Source organism: Alligator mississippiensis, chromosome 1 (genome assembly GCF_030867095.1).
Source record: "Alligator mississippiensis isolate rAllMis1 chromosome 1, rAllMis1, whole genome shotgun sequence".
NCBI classification, from domain to species: domain Eukaryota; kingdom Metazoa; phylum Chordata; order Crocodylia; family Alligatoridae; genus Alligator; species Alligator mississippiensis.
In genome coordinates, this window is record NC_081824.1 from 236,945,892 (window position 1) to 236,971,360 (window position 25,469).

General features: G+C 46.4%; 1 protein-coding gene and 1 long non-coding RNA gene across 2 annotated transcripts in view; one reads left to right on the forward strand and one right to left on the reverse strand.

Moving 5' to 3' along the window:
* The window catches only part of FBLN7 (fibulin 7), a 56,095-nt gene that overhangs the window by 15,754 nt on the left and 14,872 nt on the right, over positions 1–25,469 (reverse strand). Inside the window, exons 2-4 of the mRNA XM_014598226.3 lie at positions 22,304–22,463; positions 8,186–8,356; positions 1,274–1,399 (exon numbers count right to left, since the gene is read on the reverse strand). Coding sequence (XP_014453712.1) covers positions 1,274–1,399; positions 8,186–8,356; positions 22,304–22,463 — 457 coding nt within the window. The remainder of the gene's footprint in view (positions 1–1,273; positions 1,400–8,185; positions 8,357–22,303; positions 22,464–25,469) is intronic.
* On the forward strand, positions 5,339–13,297 carry LOC109281310 (uncharacterized). The gene is made up of 2 exons (XR_009458949.1): positions 5,339–5,679; positions 12,760–13,297. It is a non-coding gene; the product is annotated as an uncharacterized LOC109281310 (long non-coding RNA).

Consider the following 25,469-nt stretch of genomic DNA (forward strand, 5'->3'; position numbering starts at 1 on the left):
ACTAGATTATGGCTGTATGGGGAGGAGCAGACCATGGACAGGGGTGCCTCAGAGCAGCCTCCTTGCAGATTTCAAGCCCTGAGACAGAGGGGCAGAGATGATTGAGGTGAAAGTGGACTCTAGAAAGGGACTTACTGTTGTGGTAGGGCTGAACCTGGGAGGCTGAGGCCTTGACCAGTGGGCTCAAGTGGAGGGTGTGGCCTTGGAGGAAAAAAAAGGGGCCAAGGCAGTGATTCTGAGACCCTGACAAGTGCTGAATCCTATGTGCATGTCCCCTTCAAAGGGGAAGTACTTGGAGAGGCCAAAAGGCTCCAGGTGTGGTTGGTTAGGATGGACAGATCAGCCCATGATGTGACTAGACCCACAGGGACCTCTCCCCAACAACAAAAAATGACATTGAAGTTGTAGCAGGCGAGTGATAGGAGGTGAAGTGGGGTTGGGAAGGCACTGTAAGCAGGCAGACTCCTGCAGGCACTTCATCCAGGCAGTAACTTACAGTCTGTTAACTTTTCACTATTTATTATTCATTAATCATGCTTCATGGCTGGTTCCCCAAGTCTCATGACATTTCTTCTTCCTGATTATACATTATCAGGTGTCTGAAAGTTCATAAAGCACAGTTGCTTAGACTACAAGGCCCTTGGGACAGGCCTTGTTATGTTTGTATGGCATCTGGCACAATGAGACTAGAGCCTCAAAAGCTAGAAATATCCACTGCTGAATGAAGTGGATCGGCTGTACTAAGATGTCCTGGTGCAGCTGATCTGTTTCACTGGGTGAAATGCACATCGCCCATTGTCTCACTCCTTGATGCTGTGAAACAATGGATGATGTATTTTCCCAGAGCTTGAGGGGCCTGGACCTGTGCATGCTAGGAATTCCCAGGTGGGGTTGGGTCCCTTAAACCCATGGCTTACCTGTTGGGGGGGGGGGGGGGGCGCAGCTAGAAAGTGTGGACAGCTCTGGGTTGCCTGTCTTCTTACGCTCTAAAGTAAATAGATCTCTGCTACTAAATAGTGGCACAGATTGATACTGCTTTCATCATGGCCACAAAGCTTGGACATTTGTGGCACAATAAGGGGTATGGGTGTCTGTTTTGCCACCTTATGGCAACACAAAGGCCATATTTTTTGGCATCTTAAGTGGCATTGCAATGTCAGTCAGTTATTATCATTCTGAGGTGGAGTTTCAATACCTGAGATTGGTTAGTGGCTCATGACTGTTACTCCATTGTTTGCCTTACTTTCTTTTCATGCCGAAGCAAATTACATACCTGTTTGTGTCTGGTACTGGCAATTGGCTCCAGTCCAGTCTGGAGGACAAATGCATTTGTACTGGTTTACTCCTTCCATACATGTTCCACCATTCTGGCAGGGGTGACTAGAGCATTTGCTGACATCTGAGCAGAGAAAAATCTTTTAAAAGAGATTCTGTGGACTGTATTTCATTAACTCAAGGTTTGATCCTATAGCCCCTCTATGGAACTCAGGGGAGCTTTGCCTTAAAATGTCTTCAGGGTCAAACCCATAACAATACACCAAAAATAATAAAGGTCATGACCAACAAATAATTGGGTCAGGATTTAGAAAAAACAATGGCCTAAGCTTAGGTTTTTAAGACCTCTTGAAGTATTAATGGAAAGTAACAAGTACTTCATGCTTCTAAAGATTGGAGATTTGGGAGTTTTAATGTTGTCTTGGGTGACTAACTGCAACCTCATGGGCCTAAGTCCAAAACATAGATCATAACACAGACTCTAGATCCCTACATTTTCCTGGTAAAGTTTCCTCAACACCCACCAATCTGTTACTTGGCATTTCTAGTGATGCTTATACCTCTTTAATTTCGTAATCTGCAAGCAGCTCTTTGCCAATTATGTGTGTAAGATTCAAGGGGTTCATAGAACAAGTGTTGCCCTACCTGCCTTGCTTGCCTGATAACATGCCTCCTAAACCAGGCTTTTTGTGCAACCCACAACCAGAGGAGGAACATCCCCCTCCCCTACCCCCTTCAGCCAAGTGCTCAGTGGTCTGAGCACTCCCTTGGGAGAGGTTCAAATCCCTCCTCTGCCTTGCAGTACTTGAAATCAAAGGTCCCATCTTCCAAGAGATAACCCTAACCACTAAGCTATTCTGGGGGGAGGGCAGGGGTCTCATCAGTCCTTCCTGTCAAAGCTCTTCCACTTTGCTTAGATACTTAAATGTTCATTGGGGCAGAGACTTGTGAGATGGCTTCTACCTCCTTGTGATTAGGGCACTTGGCTAGGCAGGGAGAAACCTGGTTTTTGGTCCTTGCCTGTGGTGAATGCATGTCCGGGGTCAGTACAGACTAAGAGTACCTGACTCCAGACTATACTGTAGCCTGGTCATCCATAGGCTTAGGTCCTCTTTGTCAGAAGTGTGATTTGAAATGGGGTCTCCCAGGAAGTACTCTAACCTCTGGCTATTGGGTAAAAGGGCTATTCCAGCTCTATTTTGGGAGAAAGGACTGGCTTGGAAACAGCATCTTAGAGGTCTCACGGCTATGGCTGCCAGGAGCTCAGTGCCTTGCTCACTCTGGGGGGTGGGGTTAAGCTATACCCCTTTCTTCAGTCTCTCCTAGCTCTTGTGGATCCTACCCTGAGACATTGGTTTCTGCCTGCACACTATGTAGAAACTGAGCACTCTGTCCTAGGCTGTGGATTTTGCTGGCTGGCAGGGGGTGCTAAGAGAGGCCCTTCAAAGTTCAGTATTGTTGAGCCTAAGTCCCTTATGGATTGTGCCCTTGGGGTTCAAATCCAAACAGGTATGTAGATGACCAAGGAACCTAAATATTTGGGATTCTAGGCCTCAGGAGCCTAAGCCAAAGCCCCTATCCTTGAAAATCATGGCTTGGATTTTAATTAATAACACCCCTTGACAAGGGATGGATGACTGCATGATATAACTTCCCAAGTATTTAACTTAGGCTGTAGTTGTGTGCATTTTGCCTACGTTGGCTGAAATCAGTATGTGTATCACTAGGAACACTGCCAGCTTGTCCAATAGCATTGGTCAAGTGATCTTTCGGAATACTACTTATTATTTTGGGAGGAACAAATGCTTTTGCTGTGATTGGCTGGGCAAACTCTTCACAAATCTATCTGAAAGCTATCTTGAATCATCAAACAAAGATGACAGAACCCAAGAAGCTGTTTGCATAGCAACCAATTTGAGCAGGAAATCACAGAAAAATTATTATCTGCAAACTGGACCGTGTTAAATGGGGCCTGTGGATTCTTACCTCACTACCTGGATTTGTTTTTTGCGATACCCTTTGTTCTTATGGGTTTACTGCTCTTTTTCTGGTCTCTTCTAGCACTAATCTCTTGCATTATCCACCCTGCCCTTGCCCCCATTTTTTCTGTTTGTAATTTCTCTCTGTTTCTTGTGCACATCCTTTCACAGCATCTGATAAGATGAACTTTGCTTTCATGAAAGCTTGTGCTCTCTCTAAATATCTTGGTTAGCTAGCGTATAAAAGGCACATATCTACCATGCCTTCTGACTGACATGGCTAACTACTTCTCTCCACATATTGAGATACCAGACTGTTATTGACTGAGACTGGGAAGCTTCCCAAGTTTTTTAAACAAAGCATTTAAACAGGACTTTTAGCTGAATGAAATGTGATGGAAGCAAACTACTACCAGAAGACTTGTCTTGCTGTGTTTGATCGGAATGCTTCCAAATTCCTGTTTACCCAAGCAGTGTTTTCACCTCTGCTCAGTGTGTTCGGTTCTTAAGTTGTCAGTTCAGAGGAATGTCAGTGAAGAAACAGGCTGCGAATTCTGCATGGATAACAATTCCTTGGCAGCTGCTAAAAGTTGAGCTTGTTTGGTCATCAATAGCATATTCTGAATATTTAAGGACTGCTGGACCATGAAGCTTCTGAACAAGAAGTCAAAGAGCATTAACCCCCATGTCTCTTTCTATAGCAGTTGTGTGTGTGCGAGGCCAGGACCAAGAGACAAGGCGATAACATCTTTGGATGCAGATTCAAGATGGAGTCACTGCACAGGTGTTCAATGCAGTGGTTCCCTGGCCAAAGTTGGTTGCCAAGCATTCTCATGTCAAGGAAAGCCTCATAAAGAAGCCTTTATCTTGGGTGTGTATATATAATGAGCCTGGGAGGATTCAATGGCTCATTCTACTTTCTGCAGGGATTCCAGGCTGTCAACCTGTCTAACATAGCTGAGATAATCTCTTGAGACTCCATTTGCAAGCCCTAATAGAAAGCTAAAGTATTTGGTGATTTACAGCAATGCAGGGGGTATGTGTTAGTAGCTTAATGGCCCATTAGCATTTTAGACAATGTGATGGAATTCACTTAAACAGCACTTTCACTGTATAGTATCTGAAACTCCCCACTAGCTGTGAGTCTGTGTGAACTACAGGAACAGTATGTTTGCAGGACCGTGAGGTTGGGTTTTTTGTTGTTGTTTGTTTTGTTTTTGTGTTTGTTTTTTTAGGCTTGGAAAGACTCCTACTTGAGCTTTATTTGGAATAAATTGCATGATTTATATCCAGTGGTAGCAAACTTAAACATGCCTAAATGTATAATAATGCCCAAGTTAAATCATTTCCCTACAGATCACTGGAGAAGAAACTACTAAATAGATTCAAGACTAGCAGGGGTTAGGGCTTGTCTCCAAATCCCCTCTCATAGCTCTGCCAAAGCATCTTGGAGTTGACCTCTAGCCCTTTTGCTGAACCTCTTTCCCCATGCTGACTGGGTCAAGTTGTGGGAAGTTTGTGATGTGGACAAGATTTCTTATTTACTTTATGGAATTCTTTGATTTTTGTCATGCAGTGCAGGAAGGGTTTCTCTCATCTCGGGGAGAACAGGTATTTCCCCATGAGTGAAACACAAAACCATCAAGAATTAATTGATGGGGATGCAGACTGATTTTTGTATTTGCAAAAGTGTGTCTGATATGGCTGTTGCTCATCTATACTGGATGTTATTTAATGTGTGCCATTTTGCATTATTTTATCATCAGGGGAACTTTCCTTAGGAAAAAAAATTCCTATCTTTTGGAGCCCTCCCACCCAGATGGCATCACTTGGATGACAGCTTTATTATCTGGGTAACTTATTTTATACTTACATAGGCATTTGCCCCCTCATCCATGCTCTGTTTCTAAACTTTTCCTTGCAGCTTTTGCAGGAATTCTGAGTTTTGGGGGATGACTGACCTGGCTCTGTATTCTTACAGCTCATGCCTCTTCCACATGCAGAGATGCTTATCCCCCTCTATCTGGGTAAGAGCCCTAGATCTGCAGTGTCACATATGTTTATCCTGGGTGGAAGGGATAATTTTGAACAAATGAGCTGGTGCCAGAGGCTGGGCTGGTATAAATGTGCCTCCCCTCTAACCAGCTTCCTTGCAACCCACCATGCTTAAGGATGGGGAAACACCAGCATGCTTGAAATGAGGCAGGTGTCACAGAGCACTGGGGTGCCCTGTGCCTGAGGAAAGAAACTGCTAGAGAGGGAGCACAGCTGTGGGTTGCTGGGGCAACTAATGAGTCGGCTGACCAGAAAGGGCAGGGCCTGGCCCTTATAAAGTCAAGAACCAGAGGCCTGAGGCAGTTCCCTTCCAGCAGCCAGAGAGGCAGGAGCTCTGCGAGCAATGATGTGAGGAGAAGCCTGACTGGAGGTACTGCTGGCAGAAAAAGGGAGCAGCTCCAAGATGCTGGAGCAATGTTGTTGTAGCCAGGTGGCTTATGTTTGAGTTATAGCCAAGAGGCTCAAGTTTGTTGCTTTGTTAAGACCGGTGGTTTGGGTGAGGCTATTAGGGGTTGGAGGAGGCCTCATAGGAAACCCACAGTAGCGTGGGGATCCAGGCGCCAGTGAGGGCGCAGTTTACGGGGTGCATAGACCCCAGCCCCAGAGAAAGGTGTCTGAAGAACCCCAGGGTGGGCGGAGCGAGCCCCAGGGAGGGGGCAGCATTGCAAGGCCCAAGTTTGGGCACTGGGAGCCCCTGATGGGCTTCCTATAAATGTGGCCCCCTAAGTGGGGCATGGCGAGACCCAGAGAAGGGGCCGCATTTTTGGGAGGCCCAAGTTGGGCACCAGAAAGCCCCAGGAAGGGGGCAGCACAGGGAAGAAGGCCCAGGGAGAATGGTAAGGGGCCATATAGGGAGAGAATAGAATTAAGACAACAGTGATTACATCTGTGAGGTTTGGGCTGCAGTATTGGGGAGGAAAAGAGCTGCAGACAGTGCCCCCTAGTGGAGGGGGCAGGACAAGGGCAGCCTCCCCTAATTAATTAATTATTCAATTAAGATCAAGGCATGGCAGAAGAGAAAGCAGGCAGTTGCCCAGTGACAGGTGTGTTGGGCCATATTAAGGGTGGCCTAGAGTGACAACCTGTCACAAGGTCACTGGGTGAACTAAGTACTGCAAGATACCAAAGCTCTCCCTGACTAGTATGGTAAATACAAGTGTAGGGCCAGGCTCCAATCCCATGAACACTGGCTTACATTCTGCACTCACTTCCTTGTGATGACTCTTATATCAGTTATGAAGTGCTGTAAATGAAAGCAGAATTTGGCCCAGAGTCCTATGCACAGCAGTGAAAGGGTGGAAGAGGTGTCAACTCTTCTGATCTGTGGCTGTTACAATAATGTAAGTGAGAATTAGAACCTCATTTGAGAGGGATTTTTTTTGAGGGAGTTGACTTTATGCATTAGCAGGGCCTTACAGTTGACTAGCTCACTCTTGCACATGGGCTTGCATGTCCACATTTTGCAGAGGGAGGACTGAAGCCCAGGAGAGATCATGTAGTTTGTGCAAAGGCAGGAGAAGCAGAGCAAGGAACAGCACTCGGTTCTGAACCATTACTCCAGTGCTATGGCTCCTTGGCCCTGAGCAGAGGCAAACAGCTCTGAGTAAAGGCTCCTGGGTTGTTTGGTTTGTTTGTTTTTGTTTTTGGGTGTCTTCCTTTTGCTAGGGGAGGATTTTTTTTTTCTTGTTGTGAAATGAAAATTTTTTTGGGGGGGAGGGGGTATTTCTATTGCATTTCTTCTGTGGCTAGAGAGATGCAGAGAGGGCTGCAGACATCTACCAGTTTTTTGATCAACCTTGCAGTTCTGGGGGGGAAAAATGTATACAAAACAAACCCAACCCAACTTCCCCCCCCCCCCCCCCCACATGTCTTGTACTGGTGCATTAAGCCAAATGCCTATTGGCCATCATGAAATATATTTCTGCCCAGTAAATTATTTTTAATAGATGTAATTATATATAATTTTCATGTTTGCCAATTTGGATCAGTCACAGATTGACAGAAAGGCAAGTTTCCAAATAAGCATCCAAGGGGGATTATTATGGATATGCTGTGCCAGCCTCTTTTCAGAAGCTGATTATTTATTATTATGAAATAACTAATTCCTTAATAGACAGTTTATGTGCTCAGATCTTTAGCCCTAAGCGCAATAAATTAAACTCCCACAGAAAAAAGGGAATAGATAGATGTGAGGCTCACTGTATGGACTATGGAATCTTATTGTACATATCTTAAAAACTAGCTGAACAAATGGTTTACAATGCACTGTACCTAATCATTGTTCAAGATAGGCTTCAAGGTAAAGGGAAGTGGACACTGAATGGTGGTTTTTTTCCAGTTCAGTATACACCCTTCAAGTCCAGATTCAAGTGTAGAGGCTCAATAAGGCCTGCAAATGACCAGCTGGGTCTTTTACAGGTAGAAGAAGACAGGCAGAGATCCTCAGCTTCTCCTGTCTTTGGCACTTATTTGCAATGCAAGGAACAAAATGACACTGAGATAAGCGCCAGGTTTGCAGGTCCTGTTTGCCACTAAATAAAAAGCATTCAGCAGTAAAATTGTTTGTTTGTTTGTTTGTTTGTTTGTTTGTTTGTTTGTTTGTTTGTTTGTTTGTTTGTTTGTTAAAATGAGCCCCACCACCTCCCATGTACTTATTATTCAAGAAGTTGGAGCTTGGGCAATAACATGACAAGCCAAAGAGAGGCAATAGATGAAATGAGAATTCAGGTTATGAATTAGTCTTTCTTGCACAGAAAATATACTTCATGTAACTGTGACATGATCTGTATGTCCTTCCCAAGGCCTATGCAGACCCACTTGATGACATGAGGAAAGGCTCATCCACTCAAACCAAAGAAATGAACAGACAAAAGTACCTTTGCATTGAGGTTCCTCTCCAGTCCAGCTGCCGTTTGCTTGACACACTCGAGTGCTAGAACCAATGAGCTGAAAACCAGGTTTGCAGGTGAAATGGACTTCATGGTCCACCAAGTACTTGGTACCAAACTTTTTGCCATCCATAGGGGCTTCCAGTGCAGGACAGGACACTGCAAAAGCATAGTTGGAAATTAAATACACAGCTAGCTGTGCCCAGGGACACAGTGCACAGTCTGCAGAGGGTCATGCTGATCCCTGCTGATGAGTATTCTCCCAAACTGTAATAACCAAGGAGCCACTTCCTCCTCCTCCTCCTCCTCCTCCTATTTTTCAAGCCTGAAAGAATATGGCAAGCTGCTGCCTGGTTTCTGGTTTAGTGAGGCAAGATGCCTCATTAAAGGTCAGCAGAGCTGCTGTGACAAATCTGTGTACAGTGTGGTGATTGTCAACTTATTCAATGCTTCTCATGTTTAAATAGGGGAAGACCCAGTGGCTGATGTGGACTCATGCAAAAGGGAATTTCCCAAAGAGCAGCCAATGCCACTGCCTTTACTCATGGTGAACAAGACCAATGTATGTGAGTGGCTCCTGTGGCATATTTATGGAGGGAGAATAATTTAATAGTTTCCAAGGACCTTAGACTCTGTCCCAAACTCTACTGCATGATATCAGATATGGCAATAAAGAACACATGAGAAATGCACAGATTAAGCATCTGCTTTGTGAGCCCATTTGCTCGCCATCATGCCTTACAGTATCTGCTTCTGGCTGAAAACAAGAAAAGAAAGTAAAATATTGACTCTTCTCAAGGACTGTAACACCATCTGCAGAAAGCTAAGGGGCTGAGGCAGTAAAGTGTGTTTAGTCATCTTAGCACCTGGAAGGTTAGTCAGGCAGGAGGGGGAAAAAAAAAAAAAAAAAAGAAAAGGGCGCATCTACATATCACCCCACAGCAACACTGTTTCTGAACCATGCTTTAGTACTTCCTTTTGGAAGTACTAAAGCACAGTGCAGTAACTGCCTAGATTGCACCACATGCACAGTTAGTTTTAGCCACTACTTCGCCATAGCAGAGTGCTAAAATGGGGGTGTGTGCAAAGTGTGAAGGAAAAGAAAGGTAAGAAAAAGAAAAGGGGGAGAAAAAAAAAAAAGCAGCGCAGGCTCAGGGGTAATCTGATGGCCACCTATAAGTTTATCTGGGGGAACGTTTGTTCACCAGAGCGCCCCAAGGGATGACGACTAGGTCAAACGGTCATAAACTACTACAAGACCATTTCAGGCTGGACATAAGGAAGAATTTCTTTACTGTCCGAGCCCCTAAGGTCTGGAACAGCCTGCCACCAGAGGTGGTTCAAGTGTCTACATTGAACACCTTCAAGATGAAACTGGATGCTTATCCTGCTGGGATCCTATGACCCCAGCTGACTTCCTGCCCTTTGGGAAGGGGGCTGGACTCGATGGTCTTCCAAGGTCCCTTCCAGCCCTAATGTCTATGAAATTTATGAAAGTAGCTGCTGGTCACCTGTAGACTGATGGGATCACGTTACCACAGCATGTCATACAGCAATGTAGTATGTTGCTATGGTGATGTAGGGTGATGTGTAGATGTGCCCAAAGTGTCACAGAAACCCAGCTCTGTGGTACCAGGATTCTGAACAATCCCCAGAGTTATGACTGCAATATCCAAATCTGTCATCTTGTTTATCTCGGCTCTGAAAAGCCATGACCTGTCTGAAGGGCTTGATAGTAGGCATTAAGGAGGGAGCCAACTATTGCAGTCCGATTGTGCAGTTATATAAGCTGCCAATCCCTGATGCTGTAAATTGCCACAGAAGCCCATTTGTGCTAGTGGTAAAATTGGTCAATTCATAGTAGAGAAGGTGGCAAGACAGAACAAGATACTCTTCCATATGTTTTGTGCAACATCCTATTAATTGATGTAATCTCTCTTTTATATAAAGTCCTAAAAGGCTCTTTGAGGGCTGATTGTGAGTAAAATACTTGCTACCACTGATTCCAATAGATATTAGATCTTTCATGCAGACAAATGATGTTAAAAATTGTTATTTAGGTTAAGGGCCAGACTTATGGATGTCCATACATATGTTGTTCGGTCTCCATGAGTCTCCTGCCTGTGCAATGAACAAGGCACGGAGTTCAGTTATAGCCTCTGCCATAATGTACTATGATATCAGCAGTGATGGGCACAGAGGATCTATAGTTCAGTGGCCTAGGTAAAAGTGCTATGCAGACACACAGTCCATCCTGTGTGTCTTTCTACAAGAAGTACAGGCCCTGCAGCAGCAAGCAAAACCACTTAGAAGAGCTTTGCAGGCTGCTACAGTTAACCTTTAAAATGACTGATCATGCTGACTGGTGTTAGAAGATTTTAGGTGATCATTTTTTTTTTTGTGGCAGCAACTGAGGGAGGCAAGAGAATTTGGGAAGATGTTCTCAGAAGAACAGCAGAGAAGAAGGCAGGGAGTAGTCTGTCAGTGAGGGGAATGAAAGGGGCATTGTTGTGGTGTCTACTGAGGATAGGAAGTATGGAGGGAAGGCCAGGTGGAAGCTGCTGGCCTCAGTAGGCAAGTCAGGTATGGGGCCTCCTTGAATGCCAATGATAGATACCCTGAGTATGGGATGAGTGTCCTGTGAACTTTCAGAGTACCCTGCTTCTGCTCAAAGCTGATAAGCAGGGATCTGGGTTTTCCAGTCACTGCAGCAAAAAACTGATTTCCTCATTTGAAGGAGAAAAATGCAGAAAATGGCAGGTTTCCCTCCCTTTTCAAACTGGCAGAGATGCAGCCTGCAAGGGGCTGGCGGGAGTGGGAGGAGGGCGATCAGGCAGAGGGCACCGTGTGCATGCACGTGGCAGCCAGGCAGCATGGAGATCAGCTCCCTGCAGATAAGTGGGGGGGAGGATTCAAGCCCCCATAGGGAGGGAGGGAGGGAGTTGTGTAGGGCTGGGCGGAGGGTGCTGCCCAGTGGGGCTGGTGCATGGGGCCTATGGCTTGGGACCTGGGCAGAGCGTGGAATGGAATCATGGGTGGCTTGTCCAGGGGGTGGTGGGGGGACAGCTCCTGACCACTGTGTGCACTCCCAGGGTAAGAGGCATGGGTAAGCACATGTCCCCCTGGTTTTGTGGATGGGGCGGGAGTGGATGCGGGCTGCTCACTGTGGGCTCCGCCTACCCACCCTGCTGCCCTCCCACTGGGGCCTGCAGGACCCAGCATAGCAGGGCAGGGAGCCTTAGTGCCACCACTGGGAGCACTGCACCACCATGGTGAGGTGCCCCCTGCCCACCTGGCAGAAGCAGGAGTGATGGTGCAGTGTTGTGCCCCCCAACTACTGCTGGACAGGCAGGGAACACCTTGCCATGGCAGTGCAGGGATCCCAGTGGCAGCACCAAGCCTCCCTGCCCCACTCTGCCCTCCCATACTGGGTCCCATCTGCTGGGCTGTGGAAGCCCCCAGGGAGAGGCTAGGAGGGTTGGGAGCCATGAGCCTGCAGCTGCCAGCCTGTATCCATGCCCTGCCATGGGCTCCTCTCAAGCTGTAACACCCATGAGGGAAGGAGAAACTGGGCTCCGCGCTCTACTCAGGCCACAGAAACCACCACCTCTCACAGGCAGCCAGGGCTTGGGCACTGCTGAGGACAGCAGGGGCCTGTAGAGCCAGGTCCCTGGCCCCATAGCCCTGACAGTTGGGGGCTCCCACCACTGGAGGGGGCTGTGGGGGGAGTGAGGGGCACTGGCAGAGTTGGCAGGGCTGTTGGTTAGAAGTGAGGGACACCAGCAGGGCCAGGGGGCTGTGGGTGGGGAGTGAGGTATACTGGCAGGGCTGGGTGGGCCATGAATGAGGGGTGCTGGCAGGGCTGTGGGTTTGGAGTTAGGGCACCAGCAGGGTTGGGGGGCTGTGGCTTGGGAGTGAGGGGTAATGACATGGGCAAGGCATCGGCATATCAAGGTTGCTCAGCACCACAAAGCAGTGTGGGGAGAGGGGGGAGGGTCAGAAACCCACAGCTGGACCCGTGTCCTGCTGAGCAAAGGGAGCAGGGAGATCTCTGATTTTTCCATGATGAACCCAAAATCAAACACCAAAACTTGTAGGTATTTAGAATTTATTTTATTATTTTAATTGGAGAATTTGTGGGTTGTTTTTTTTTATCGGAGAATCTGCAAATTTTAAACAGAGAAACCTTATCAGCATGAATCTGTTACCTCATGGTATCTAATAACTAGGGGTCTACCAAACTCAAGGCAGCTGCTAGCCAATTTCATGAACAGATTCCCTGGGCCAGCAGCCATTTTCTTGGTCTAAGCGTGGTGGGCCCCTTCAAGCCTCTGATTGGCTGAGGGCCCCTGGTGGCCCGTCTTTCACTACTGACTGGCTTCGAGGGCTGCCTGTCATATGGTCCTACCCCTTGCTGCCAGTTGGTGGCGGGGGGGGGGGGGGGGTAATCAGTGTTGAAGGATAGAGGTGGCAACTATCTTGCTATGTCAACAGTCTCCCTCTCCCCAGCAGGCCAGAGCCAACATTTTATTTTCAGTAAGCTTTTTTTTTTTTTTTTCCAGGGAGCCTGTGCTTTTTTGCAGAGCCCACCCTAAATCATGGTTACCATGAAAATCACAAAATCTCAATTTGGGTAGATCCTTACTGATACCATCCAATGGTCAAGGGACACCTATGTCAAGCACATTATGGTCCATCACCAGTATGATGACAGCCAGTCAAGACCACCCACCAGAAATGAGAGTGAGAAGACAGACTGAACCTCTCTGCCCCCAGGCACATAATAGACTTACAAAGACTGTTAATGCCCTTGAATATTTCCAACCCCAACTGAACACCACATACTAAAACCACTATTTAAGAATGTCTTACACCCCTACAACTCTACATTAATATTATTAATATGCATGGAGTCTTGTCTTTTCTTCCCATGGCATCACACTGAAACTTCCTAGCCACTCTACCCTGGGCTATCGTAGGCTGAATGACTAACTGCATTTCTTAGACTTCATTAATATACATCAACTATGTACCCATGTAGCTACTATGTGACTTGTAACTCTAAAAAAATATGGTTATTACATGGCTTTGTAAACTTTTTCTCAATACTGTTTTTAATCTAAACTGTCCTGGAAGGTGGTTGGGCTGCAGCAGCATTAATCAAGGAGCTATTGTAAGGGCCTGCTGGAATGCCAGAAAGCTAGACTGTCCCTTTCTGAGGCATGCCAGGAGGATTTTCAGAGCCAGGCCCCAGACTTTGCAGCAGAGGCTTTGCAGCAAGATGTGAAACAATGCTCCCCAGAAAGCGTGTAGGAGTATACAGCCTGAGAGCACATGTCAAGTGTTTGCCCTTCCCTGCCCCAGCTCTAGCCAAACTTCCTGCCCTCTATTCCCTGCTCCACATATCCCATTTTTTCCCCTCTGGTGTCTAACTGCCCTGCTCATGTGTGCACTTGTTTGTTGTGTGAGTGTGCACGTGAAATCTACTCTCTCCCACACTCTTTCTCCTCCCCCCCCCCCCCAATACTTTTGGACAAAAAGGACACTGCTTTAACTGAAGGGGTGAGTTTAAGGCTGTTTAACAGAGTGGGTGGGCCTGTGTGTGGACATGTTGGAGGGTTCAAACCTGTCTGTACAGGGTTAGCTTGCCCCAGCTGAAGGGAAGTGTTCACAGGTTAGTTAAACCAGGGCAAACCTATGAGTAAGGGGGAGGGGGGAGAGAAGGGAGGGGAGAGAGGTGGGGACAAAGAGAAGAGGCAGGGTGATCACTTCTTCCATTACTACCATCTCGCCTGAGCCTCCTTCAGACACTGCTGGCTTTGCTCTTAGGGCACAGATGGAAGTGACAATTTTTGCCTGATCTGGCCCCAGATAGCCAGAAAGCTGTTTGGTCACAGTCTACAACCATGACCAAACAGAAGTACATAGCTTCAGACTGCTTTAAAAGGGCCCAATCCCACAAAAATCTGAACCCTTATTGCATGAGGGTTCAGATAAACATGCTCCAAAACTTGTCTGTGAAGCTCCTAGCCTGTCACTGTTTCCTCAGGTGGAAGGGGTGGTGCTCCAATGCACCCACCCCACCCTCCAGCACTGGATGGGGAACTCCCCCCCCCCCCCCCCCCCCCAAAAAAAAAAAAAAAAAAAAGCTCTCTCCACTCCCTTTTCCCTCGTCCCTTTCTAAAAACAGCATCAGGATGGGATGGGGTGTGGTGTTGCTACAGAGACTGGGCTGCAGGCTCACAGCAAGCAGCTGCATTCCCCAACTCCCAGACACAACAGTGAACTTCTGTTTGTTCCAGGAGATCATTGCATCTCATAGTGCTTCCTGCAAAGTGCTGAGAGTTGCAGTGGGGAGCTGCTTTTCAATCTGCGCCCTTCTGTCTTTTCTGTTTCTTGCTATTCTCTGTCTTTCATCAGCTTAACATTGACCTGGGAAACTCCAGGAAAATTCCTTTTCCAACTCATCTGCCTCATTCTTCCACCCCACAGATACACTACTGGGCCCAGGGCTGCACCTGCACTTTATCCCCCTGCCTCCCAAATACACTACTGGCTGAGTGGTTGCACCTGCCCTATGGTCAGGCAGCATGGGGCTGGACCTGCTGTGGCTAGCTCCTGGTGGGAGTGCCAGAATGGTGCACCTTCTAATTTGGTGCCAGAGGATGGTGTGCAGATCACTTTGCCTATTAGACTATTGGTTCTTCACTTCCCTGTGTTTCTCTTTCTCAAGTCTCTTTCACACCTCTCCCCGCCCCCCCCCCCCCCCCACACTTTTGCTTTTCCCTTTCCCCCCTCAGTTGATGAACAGGCTGTCTCAGGCCTCAGTTCATCCTCTCTGCACCAATTCTTCCCTATACTAACACTACCCTTCCCCATGGTCAACTAATGACACGCCAACCACTGACATCCCTGTTCTCTTAGGAGCTTCTCTACCAACTCCTTCCACTTGCCACCCAGGTGCTGCAAACAGCTCTTTCTCAGGGACTGAGGACTCCAATCAAAAGTCCCACCTAAGTGCCACTTCAGGCAGGGCCAGCCCACAATTTTTTTGGGTCCCCCTGCAAGATAATAGTTTTGGGGCCCCCTGATCCATTGAAAAATGAATCCCACTCCTAGGCACTTCCCTACACTGAACACAAGGAGAGTGAGCTCAGGTGCTTAATGCAGGGTCATAGATTCCCCTACAGCAGTCAGGTGCTTTAGGCCTATGTGGATTCAGTCCTTGCTTCCCAACAACTCCATGGCCAGGAGGACAATAGGCTGCCAAGGCACAGATACTGTCTCCAGGAGTCAGGGGCAGACTGCTCTAGAATAAGGAGAGGGGACTTTTCTGCTCATACCCTGTCAGCCATTTCCAGAGTTAGATGCCATGGAGCCAAGCAGTGGTGCTATCTGTGGAGTAGTAGGGGTATGTGCAGTGGGAGCTCAGGTATCTCCTAGGATGGGCAGCTCTCAGCCTAGCTAGACAGGAATCAGCCAGGGGGCTGATTCCTGTTCCTTTAGTGGAGAACCCTGTGGAAAAGGCATCAAGCTGAGTGTGAGTATGGAGGCTGAAAGAGGCTGCTCTGGAGGTGGTGTTCAGGATGAATGTGTATTATTTAAGGACTGTAATCTCACAAGGCAACTTGTGATAATTTTGTCTTACAAGTTCTCGAGAAGAAACCGATAAAGTGGGGATGATGGGCTAAGTGATCTTTCCCAGAGAGAGCTCTGGCTTGTTAGTAATATTCATTTCACATATTCCCATGCAAGAATGAAGAAAATGGAGGGGTAACATCTGGGATGTTAGGTTTGATTTAGCACATAGTGAAGTTAATGTGAGATAAAGGATGATGGACTCTGCATTCTCTGTTACTACTCAAGAAAGAGACTTTGGAGTTATGATGCATCTTTTCTCAGAAAACTGGCTCAGTGCTTAGCTGTAGTTTGAAAGGCAAACAGACTGCTGAGAATATCAAGAAGGGAATTGAAAACAGGACAGAAAGTATTATTATTTCACCGACTTGAATAGTGCATGCAGTTCTGGTCTCCCCCACTTTTTCAGAAAGTTTTAACAGAACTAGAAAAGGAACAGAGAATGGCAACAAAGATAATCAGGGGCATGTGAAGGCTTTGAGAAAACATGACTGAAGGTGGATATAACAGAGGGCTTTAAAATTATGAATGGTGCAGAGAAAGTAGGTAGGGATTCATTATGAATCATTTCTCACAATACTAGCAGTATGGGACATACAATGAAGTTATTAGAAAGCAGATTCAAAGCAAAGAAAAGGAAGGGGGGAGGTTCCACAAAACATGTAATTAACTTGTGGGAGTCATTGCCACAGCATGTTGTAGAAGATGATAATTTAACCTGGTTCAAAAGAGGATTCAATAAATTCATCAGTTGGTTTTACACATGACAACTAAGGCTACAACCTCCAAATTAGGATTTCCACAGCCTATAAATGCTGGAAGCTGTAAGGGGGAAGGAGCAGGGGAGAGATCAGTCTAAATAGAACCTGCCTAAATACTCTTTTCTTTAGCATCCATTCTGTGCCCCTGTAAAACACAGTGCCTGTGCTTGATGGGTCTGTGGTCTGACCCAGTGTGGCATCTCTTATATTCTTACTTTCTGAGAGGCCTGGATTGGGTCCCTTAAAAGATTAGAATTCATGTCTGATAGAAAACACACTGGAAAGAAAATAAAAACAAATGGCCTCTAGTGCTGGAAGAAGATGCACAGGGTCAGCACCATCTTCCCTTGGACAATGAGTTCCCTCTGCTTCATCAGAGCTGGACTCTGCTCCAGGCCTACCCCAGCAAGCCCTGGTCAGACACATCACAGTGGTTCCCTTAGCATCTGTGATGGGGTCATGGTGATGCTCTATCCATCCACCTGACCAGCATGGCCATCTGGAGTGGCTCGCTGGCTGTCAGCAGGTTGGAATGGCTTCCTCTCAGGTTGGAATGGCTTCCCCTCACTCTCCTGCATGCAGTTTTGGCAGTGCTTTGCTTTCGTGACCCTAGTTCACTGTGGGCTTGTGCCGATGCTGAATCTTGCAGTCTATTCCTCTGCCCAGAACACTTGGCCTGCTGTAACTCACTGGTTGTTCGAGCACTCTGTGGTTTCCTGTAGCCACTAGCTGTTGAAGAAGGCTGGTACCTATCCACTGGGATAGTCCATCCGTGGAGTGCAGCAGAGATGTCTGCAGGGCATCACTATCTTTACTCTGACTCTTGGCTAGATGGGCTGGGCTGTGGTACTGATGTTACAAGCTTGACCTCTACACCAGATTGAACACTGATCCTCAGTAACCTTATCAGTCTTTGCCAGTTGTTACTATGTCAACAAAGACACAGTACCAGCTGCTGCTTACCATGGTCCCTGACTGCAGAACACTGATTTGGCAAAAGCTTGAATAATAAATAATGGTGAAAGAGCTTGGATTAGCTCTAACAAGCATAGCTGTTCCTACTTTGCTCCAAGGCCAGGGTTGAACTCCACATGCAAGAAGGGCTCCTTTACTTCATTAAATAAATAATATTCCTTAGATGTGTCTCAACTTCTTCATTTCTCAGATCTGTGCTTGTTTCTGTGCCTAGTGACTTGCAAGGATTCTTGCTAGACCTCATTGTTTGGAATAGCATAACTCTGGTCCACCATCTGAGATTCTGTTTGCATGCCACAATTCCCTGATGTGTCCAATATTCCCTAAGGCTGCTGGAAGCTTTGCTCACCCTGCTGGGGCTCTCCATGCTCACTTTGCTGGGTATGCCTCTAAATCTGAGCCAAACTTATCTGACATGCTGAGGAATTTAGCAGAGTTAATCCATTCTGGCTCTGTGGTTAAGGGTTTCTCTGTTTACGCTGCAAATCTCAGTCAGGTGTTCTGGAGTTCACCTGCCTCTGAAGCTGTGCTGTATTAGACTGGGAGAGTGTGGCAGGGGCATCTGAGAGTCTGTTTTGTACTGCACCTCAAGTATATATTTGAAAACAGTGGCACACTGCTCCCAGTGGAGAAGACATCAATGAGGCAGAGATTGGATATGCCCTAGTTCGTTTAATTTCTGCATGTACGCCAGCCCAGGAATAATGGTGGTTAAACAGCATGCAGGACAATCTCTTCTTCCAAGAATCCCAGTCTAACACTACTATCCAGTTTCTAGGGAGAAACTCTGCTTCAAGAACTGGTTCCAAATGCCAACCAGAGACCAAAACAGAAATCAATCTCTCCTGCTGTTTGTATGGCTTCCTCTTCCTGGAAATCTGCAGACTGAAACAGCACGTCTTTCCAAAACTGAGCAGCTGTTCACTTGCTAAGCAAAAGAACTTGGAAGACTGTGAGCACCAGCACCTACCATAACAGCATGATGGAGCTCAGCCAGCTGGGTCCTGAAAGAAGTTTCCTAGAACTTTCTAGCTTGACATGGAAATGACCACATCTCACCCTTACATGAGCTATGCAAATCTTTCATGGAGATACAATTGTGAGGGGCTGTCTTCTTCTGTCACATAGATGATAGAGATCCTTGATACAAAAGCTACAGTGTGACTTTTCTGTAATGGGGGAATGTGCAGTCCTTTTCCACAGCACTGCAGCATCTCTGCTGACATGGGAGTGCCTGCAGAGGGGTGCAGTGAAATGGGGATGATAGCTTTGTTATGAAATGATTGCCATTCCCAGAGAAGACTCATCCAAGGGTCACTAGTATAGTATGCATACTAGATGGGTGGGGGTAGCACTTATGCACCATAATTCATAAAAACATCAAAAAGGGTTATGCTGTTTGCAGATTGTTCACTGTCAGGAAACTATTTACAACTTTTTACAGCTTTGGGAGCTTACCCTTGGCTATAAGCAGCTGTCCAGCAAAGAACAGCCTGAAGGCTTCATCTCAGATTTATTTTGTTCAACTCATAGCTTCTCTCTTTCTGGCTCATTTTAGCAGCACAACCACCTTGGCATCAAAGTCAGTATTTGCTTCTCTCATTGTCTCATCACACCACAGAACACAGAGTTGCAACGCCTGCCGTAGGGGATTTCCTCTCCGCTCTAGTTACAGAGATCCATTCTCCAATTACTGGCCAGCTATCCCTTGCACTGCCCAGGAGGTAGGGGGAGGTGGAGGAGGTATACATATAAGTCATAGAACAAGCAAAATCTCCTAGCACATGGGAATGTGTAAGGTTGTACATTACATTTGTAGGACTATTATTTGTAGGACTATTGACACTATTGTTGCTGGCACTGGATATGGATTCTAAATGACAGCGCTCCTAAGCTGTGCTATAAGGATATTGAAGGTAGCATAGCAAGGCAGTAAGTTAAAAAGGGGATAAATTTAAAAATAAAGAGGCAAGCAGACAAACAAACCCTCTCAGCCAGAAAACGTCTGTTCTGTTCAGCCTAGATGCATAAATATTTGAGAGATTTAAATATTTTTAAACTAAATAAACTCTAAAAACATTTTCAATAATGGCCACCTTGCTGCTGGCAAAATTGGTGAATTGAAAAGAAAATTAACTCCTGTAAAAGAAAGTGTTTGGGTAGGACACTCAAGAAAAAATCTTTAGGTTTTCAGTGAACCATTTACTGTAAACTGGAACTAGACTCAAACTGTGGATCAGTTCTTTCTCTGTTAATATGTATCATCTACCAGTTAGTACTACATACCTAGCAGAATGCGGTTTAGCTTGTTGGACAGCAATAATTAATTACACTTACGTAGTATTTGCCATCTAGGAATTTCAACATGCTTTGCACAGGTGGCCCTTGTCTCCCATTGTGCAGTGGAAGCAGAGGGATACAAAGAAGATAAATAACTGAAGACCTCACTGATGGGCAGGAGGCAGGATCAGGGAAGGAACCCAAGTCTCCTAACTCAAAAACACACTTGACAATGCATCCTTAGGAAGTGTAATCAGTCTTTAGTGGGCACTAAGGGCCTAGTTCCATACACGCTAGCTCCTTGGGGACCTATTTGCATTTGTGCAAAGAAAGTTCAAGGGGATCCCTAAATTCTAAGGCCAGAGGGGACCTGGCTCCAAGTGCTGTGGTCCTGGGTGCACATGTAGATGCTGCACTTGAAGCAGTTGACTCCATCGCAAACTGTTTATTTGCCTTAATTGCACATGTAGTTGCACCTAGTGTGTATTTTTAGATAGATGCCCATTCAGGGCTTCGGGTGATGGAGACTCCACCATGTCCCTAGGTAAATGTTCCAATTGTTCCAATACTGCTGTCTTTAAAAAAATACATATTATTTCTAGCTTGAATTTCTGAGGTTTCAGCTTCCAGACCCTGGATCTCATTGGCTGGCCATAAAACACTCTCAAATCAAAATAATGTAAGGCAGTGAATGCCTTCTATACATCTTCTGTGCTAAGCAATAACAAGATGTGTTAGTGATGAAGAGGAAAGGCTGGAAAATGTGGAAGTCAATAAAGAAATGACCCTCCTTTCAGCAGACAAGGAAATAATGAGTACGATGTTTAAGAAACTTGATGGGATGTATGTTTCAGTGTTCTACACTGCAATCAGAGGTATGATTGGAGCATGTACAAACACACCTGAGCAAGCTTTATTCCACATGGGTACTGATAATACTAAGTGCTGGTAGCATGAAACTCAGGGCAGACTGTAAGACTGCCTGGTGCCCTGTGTAAATGTGGAAGTGACTGTATATGGAGCTAAAGCCAGCCATTGCCTGAGAAATGGGAAAGAGGCTGTTACAAATAGCTTGGAGCACCATGCCAGAATGGTTAAGACATGTATGTGGGCACAGCCCCAGGGCTGTGGTTCAAACCTGCAGTCTTATGCTGAAAGCTGTTCCCACTTAACTTGGCTATCACTGGGTTCCTGATCATTCAAAATGGAGAGTCAAAGGCAGCCAGATGGGAGATGAACCTCTGCAGTACAACAAGGACAAGCGCAGAGTGCTGCACCTAGGGTGCAGGAATATCCAGGACATCTACTGGCTGGGAAGTGACTCTCTCAGCAGCACAGAAGCAGAAAGGGATCTCAGAGTCATAGTGGACTCCAAGATGAACATGAGTCGTCAGTATGACGAAACCATCAGGAAAGCTAACTGCACTTTATCGTGCATCAGCAGATGCATGACAAATAGGATGCAAGGAGGTGATACTTCCCCTCTATGCGGCATTGGTCAGACCGCAGTTGGAGTACTGCATCCAGTTTTGGGCACTGTACTTCAAGAAGGATGTTGATAGACTCGAGTGGGTCCAGAGGAGGGCCACTGGTATGGTTAGGGGCTTACAGGACAAGCCCTTATGAGGAGAGACTGAGGGCCCTGGACCTCTTCAGCCTTTGCAAGAGAAGGCTGAGAGGTGATCTTGTGGCTGCCTACAAATTAATTAGGGAGACGCAGCAAGGGATTGGAGATGCTCTGTTCACCAGGGCGCCCCTTGCGGTCACAAGGAACAATGGTTACATACTGACAGAGAGCAGATTTAGGCTAGATATCAGGAAGAACTTCTTCACGGTAAGGGTGGCCAAAATTTGGAATGAACTTCCAAGGGAGGTGGTACTCTTCCCCTACCTTGGGGGTCTTTAAGAAAAGGCTGGATAGGCATCTGGCTGGGGTCATCTGACCCCAGCACGTTTTCCTGCCTAGGCAGTGGGTTGGACTCGATGATCTGTTGAGGTCCCTTCTGACTCTAGCATCTATGAGATCTATGAAATCCCTTGTGTACCATTAGCTACAGAAACCAGTGTGCCTTATCAATACTAGCCCACTGGACTGCTAGGCTTGACCTGACCTTTGGCCATGATAGATGAATGTTGCAGATACACTGCCCTCATTGTAAACTCTAAAACTGAGCTATTGGCTTAGGGTTCCCCTCTTATACATTCTTGTCTGGTTAATGATGCTCAAGCAGGAAAAACATCCTACACACTGAACACCTCATGTTGTAAGTTTCTTGGGGCAGGGTTCTTGTTTTATGCTGTGTATATAAGCCCCAGGTGCCCCTGGCCACCATGTGACCCCTGTCCCTAACTCCCTGTCTCAGCGTGGAAGCAGACAGGCAATACTCAAGTAACCTGAGGACAGATGCCAGGCAGCTGCTCTAGTTCCTGTGAGACTGATGGTTGTTCTTACCAGTTGGTAGGTCTGGGGCGGCTTTGGTCACGGAGTTTTGCAGTGCCGTCAGCCGGTTTTTCACCATGCGCACTCCCTCTGCAAACCGTGTTTCCTGCCCCTTCAAGAACTGCTGCATTTGGCGAATGGCAGTCAGCAGTTGCTGTTTGTTGAGACAATTCTGTAATAAAGAAACAGCTGCTTCAGTGCTCAGAGCATGTCACCCAAAGGCATCTTAGCTGCTTTCATCTATAGCAGCCAGAAATTCAAGAATGGCTCATTAAGCACACTTAAATAACACTTATTTCAGTGCCCACTTTCCTGCATGAAATATGTGCTCTGTCTCCATTCAGCAGGGGTGTGAATGTGTCCAATGACAAACATGGGCCGTTCCAATGATATGCTTTCCAATGACTACTAAACAAGAACATCTGCAGGACAGGAAATATACTTATTGTACACAGGGCCACTAAACTATTTCAACTTGCCTATCAAACTTTGAGCCCTGTGGCAACATCCCTGGCAATGCCCCTGCTTTGGGAACCCAGTTCACACCGTACTTGGCCCACTGCTCCCTCACTTCTCTGCCTCCCCAGGCTATAACCCTCTCTGCCACTTAGGAGCTAAGGGAGATCCTATCCTATGGGAGGAACTCAGAGGGAGAGATGGGGGGGGGGGGGTTGGTTGGGGGACCCCAGCCAGTTTTTGTCCTGACACCCATTGCTATAACAGCTCTGAGGCATTCCTAATGCAACATCTGCTGCTGTTGTGCCCAGTTCCATTTTGGTAGCAGCATTAACTGGATCATTAGGATGCCTGGTTTCTATGATCATTTTAGCATGCTGCTGCTGTTTTCCTGAGGAATGCAAGGGACAGAAAGGAAAGCATGATATTGAAGATTTCATAACTTAGCAAACTCTGAACAGAAGTTTACAGAACAAAGAAAATGAATGTATTTACCCCAGAGATTTTTCCCTAGCCAAATTTCTAAAATATGCTGCAAAAATGGTGACATAATGGCTTATCTCCTCCTTTCCCTCCTCAAAAAATATCTAGGAAGTGTTATACAACTAAATGGTTGCTACCAGCTCCTCAATATAATGTAAAAGGAAATGGAGAGTTATTTTCATTTTATATTCATAGATTCATAGATGTTAGGGTTGGAAGGGACCTCAATAGATCATTGAGTTTGATCCCCTGCATAGGCAAGAAAGTGTTCTGGGTTCAGATGACCCCGGCCAGATGCCTATCTAACCTCCTCTTGAAGACCCCCAGGGTAGGGGAGAGCACCACCTCCCTTGGGAGCCCATTCCAGATTTTGGCCACTCTAACTGTGAAGAAGTTCTTCCTAATGTCCAGTTTAAATCTGCTCTCTGCTAGCTTATGGCCATTATTTCTTGTGACCTCCAGGGGTGCCTTGGTGGGTAGAGCCTCACCAATTCCCTTCTGCACCCCCATGATGAATTTATAGGCAGCCACAAGGTCACCTCTCAACCTTCTCTTGTGGAGGCTGAAAAGGTCCAGGTGCGCTAGTCTTTCCTCGTAGGGCTTGGCCTGCAAGCCCTTAACCATACAAGTGGCCCTTCTCTGGACCCTCTCCAGGTTATCCACATTCCTCTTGAAGTGTGGTGCCTAAAACTGCATGCAGTATTCCAACTGCGGTCTGACCAGCGCCTGATAGAGGGGAAGTATCACCTCCTTGGTTCTGCTTGTCATGCATCTGCTGATGCACGATAAAGTGCAGTTAGCTTTGCTGATGACTTCGTCACACTGATGACTCATGTTCATCTTGGAGTCCACTAGGACTCCGAGATCCCTTTCTGCTTCCGTGCTACAGAGCAGGTAATTTCCTAGGCAGTAGGTATGCTGGACATTTTTCCTCCCTAGGTGTAGCACTTTGCATTTCTCCTTGTTAAATTGCATTCTATTGTTTTCTGCCCATTTGTCAAACCTGTCCAGGTCTGCCTGTAGTTGTTCCCTGCCCTCCGGTATGTCCACTTCTCCCCACAGTTTTGTATCATCCACAGACTTGGACAGAGTACACTTCACTCCCTCGTCCAAGTCACTGATGAAGGCATCGAAGAGTACAGGTCCAAGAACCGAGCCCTGTGGGACCCCACTGCCCACACTCTTCCAGGTCGATACCGACCCGTCCACCACCACTCTCTGGGTACGACCCTCTAGCCAATTTGCCACCCACTGGACTGTGTAGTCCTCCAAATCACAGCCTCTTAATTTGTTCACCAGTATGGGGTGGGATACCGTATCAAAGGCCTCCCTGAAGTCTAAGTAAATGATATCTATCTCTACTCCTGCATCCAGGTGTTTTGTAACCTGGTCATAAAAAGAGACTAGATTAGTCAGACATGATCTACCTGCTACGAACCCGTGCTGGTTTCCCCTCAGCATAATTTTTCCTGCTGGGCTCTCACATATATGAGCCTTAATAATCTTTTCAAAGAGTTTGCCAAGGATGGAGGTGAGACTGACTGGCCTATAGTTGCCTGGAGGTGAGATTGACTGGCCTATAGTGGTCTATATTCTTCCAGGGATAGTTCCTGGTACCCTAAATTGTTATCCAATATCACTGAAGGTAAAAAGTTAACACCCTTCTATTTCTGAATTTCCTTCTCCCCAGTTTGCAGTCTGCCATTAGCAGTGATAGCATCTATCTTTAGGTCCTCATAGGATAAGAGTAACTCAGTGAAGTGGGAGCTACTCATATCCTTGGGGGGAAATTAGGGCATCTATATACATTCATTCTGGTTTAACCTGACTGGATGCTTGTCTGATCCACTGAAACCTCAGGGGTGTGACAAAGCTAAACTGGATATCTTGCAAAAATAGTCCCTTTATCCATCTCTGAGATCTTTTCTTTTTGCAACCCAAAAAGGAAGGGTTCTGCACAGAGGAAAACTGAAGTTAAATATTTCAAACTGTATAAAAAAGTTGGTTTGACTTTTGGGCCAAGGTTCAGAAAAGATTCTAGTTTTTTTCACACTTGTTTCCACTGGAGACAGACTAAGAGAAGATGGTACTGGACAGTTCCTGGGAATGTACAGCAAGAACCAGGGCCTCACTACCTAGTATTGTTAAATCCTGTCCAACATAGCACTGTAACCAGCACAGGTCAGGCCAGAACACTCACCTGGGAAGCTGAAGTCCAGCTTCCCTTCACCCAAAGGAG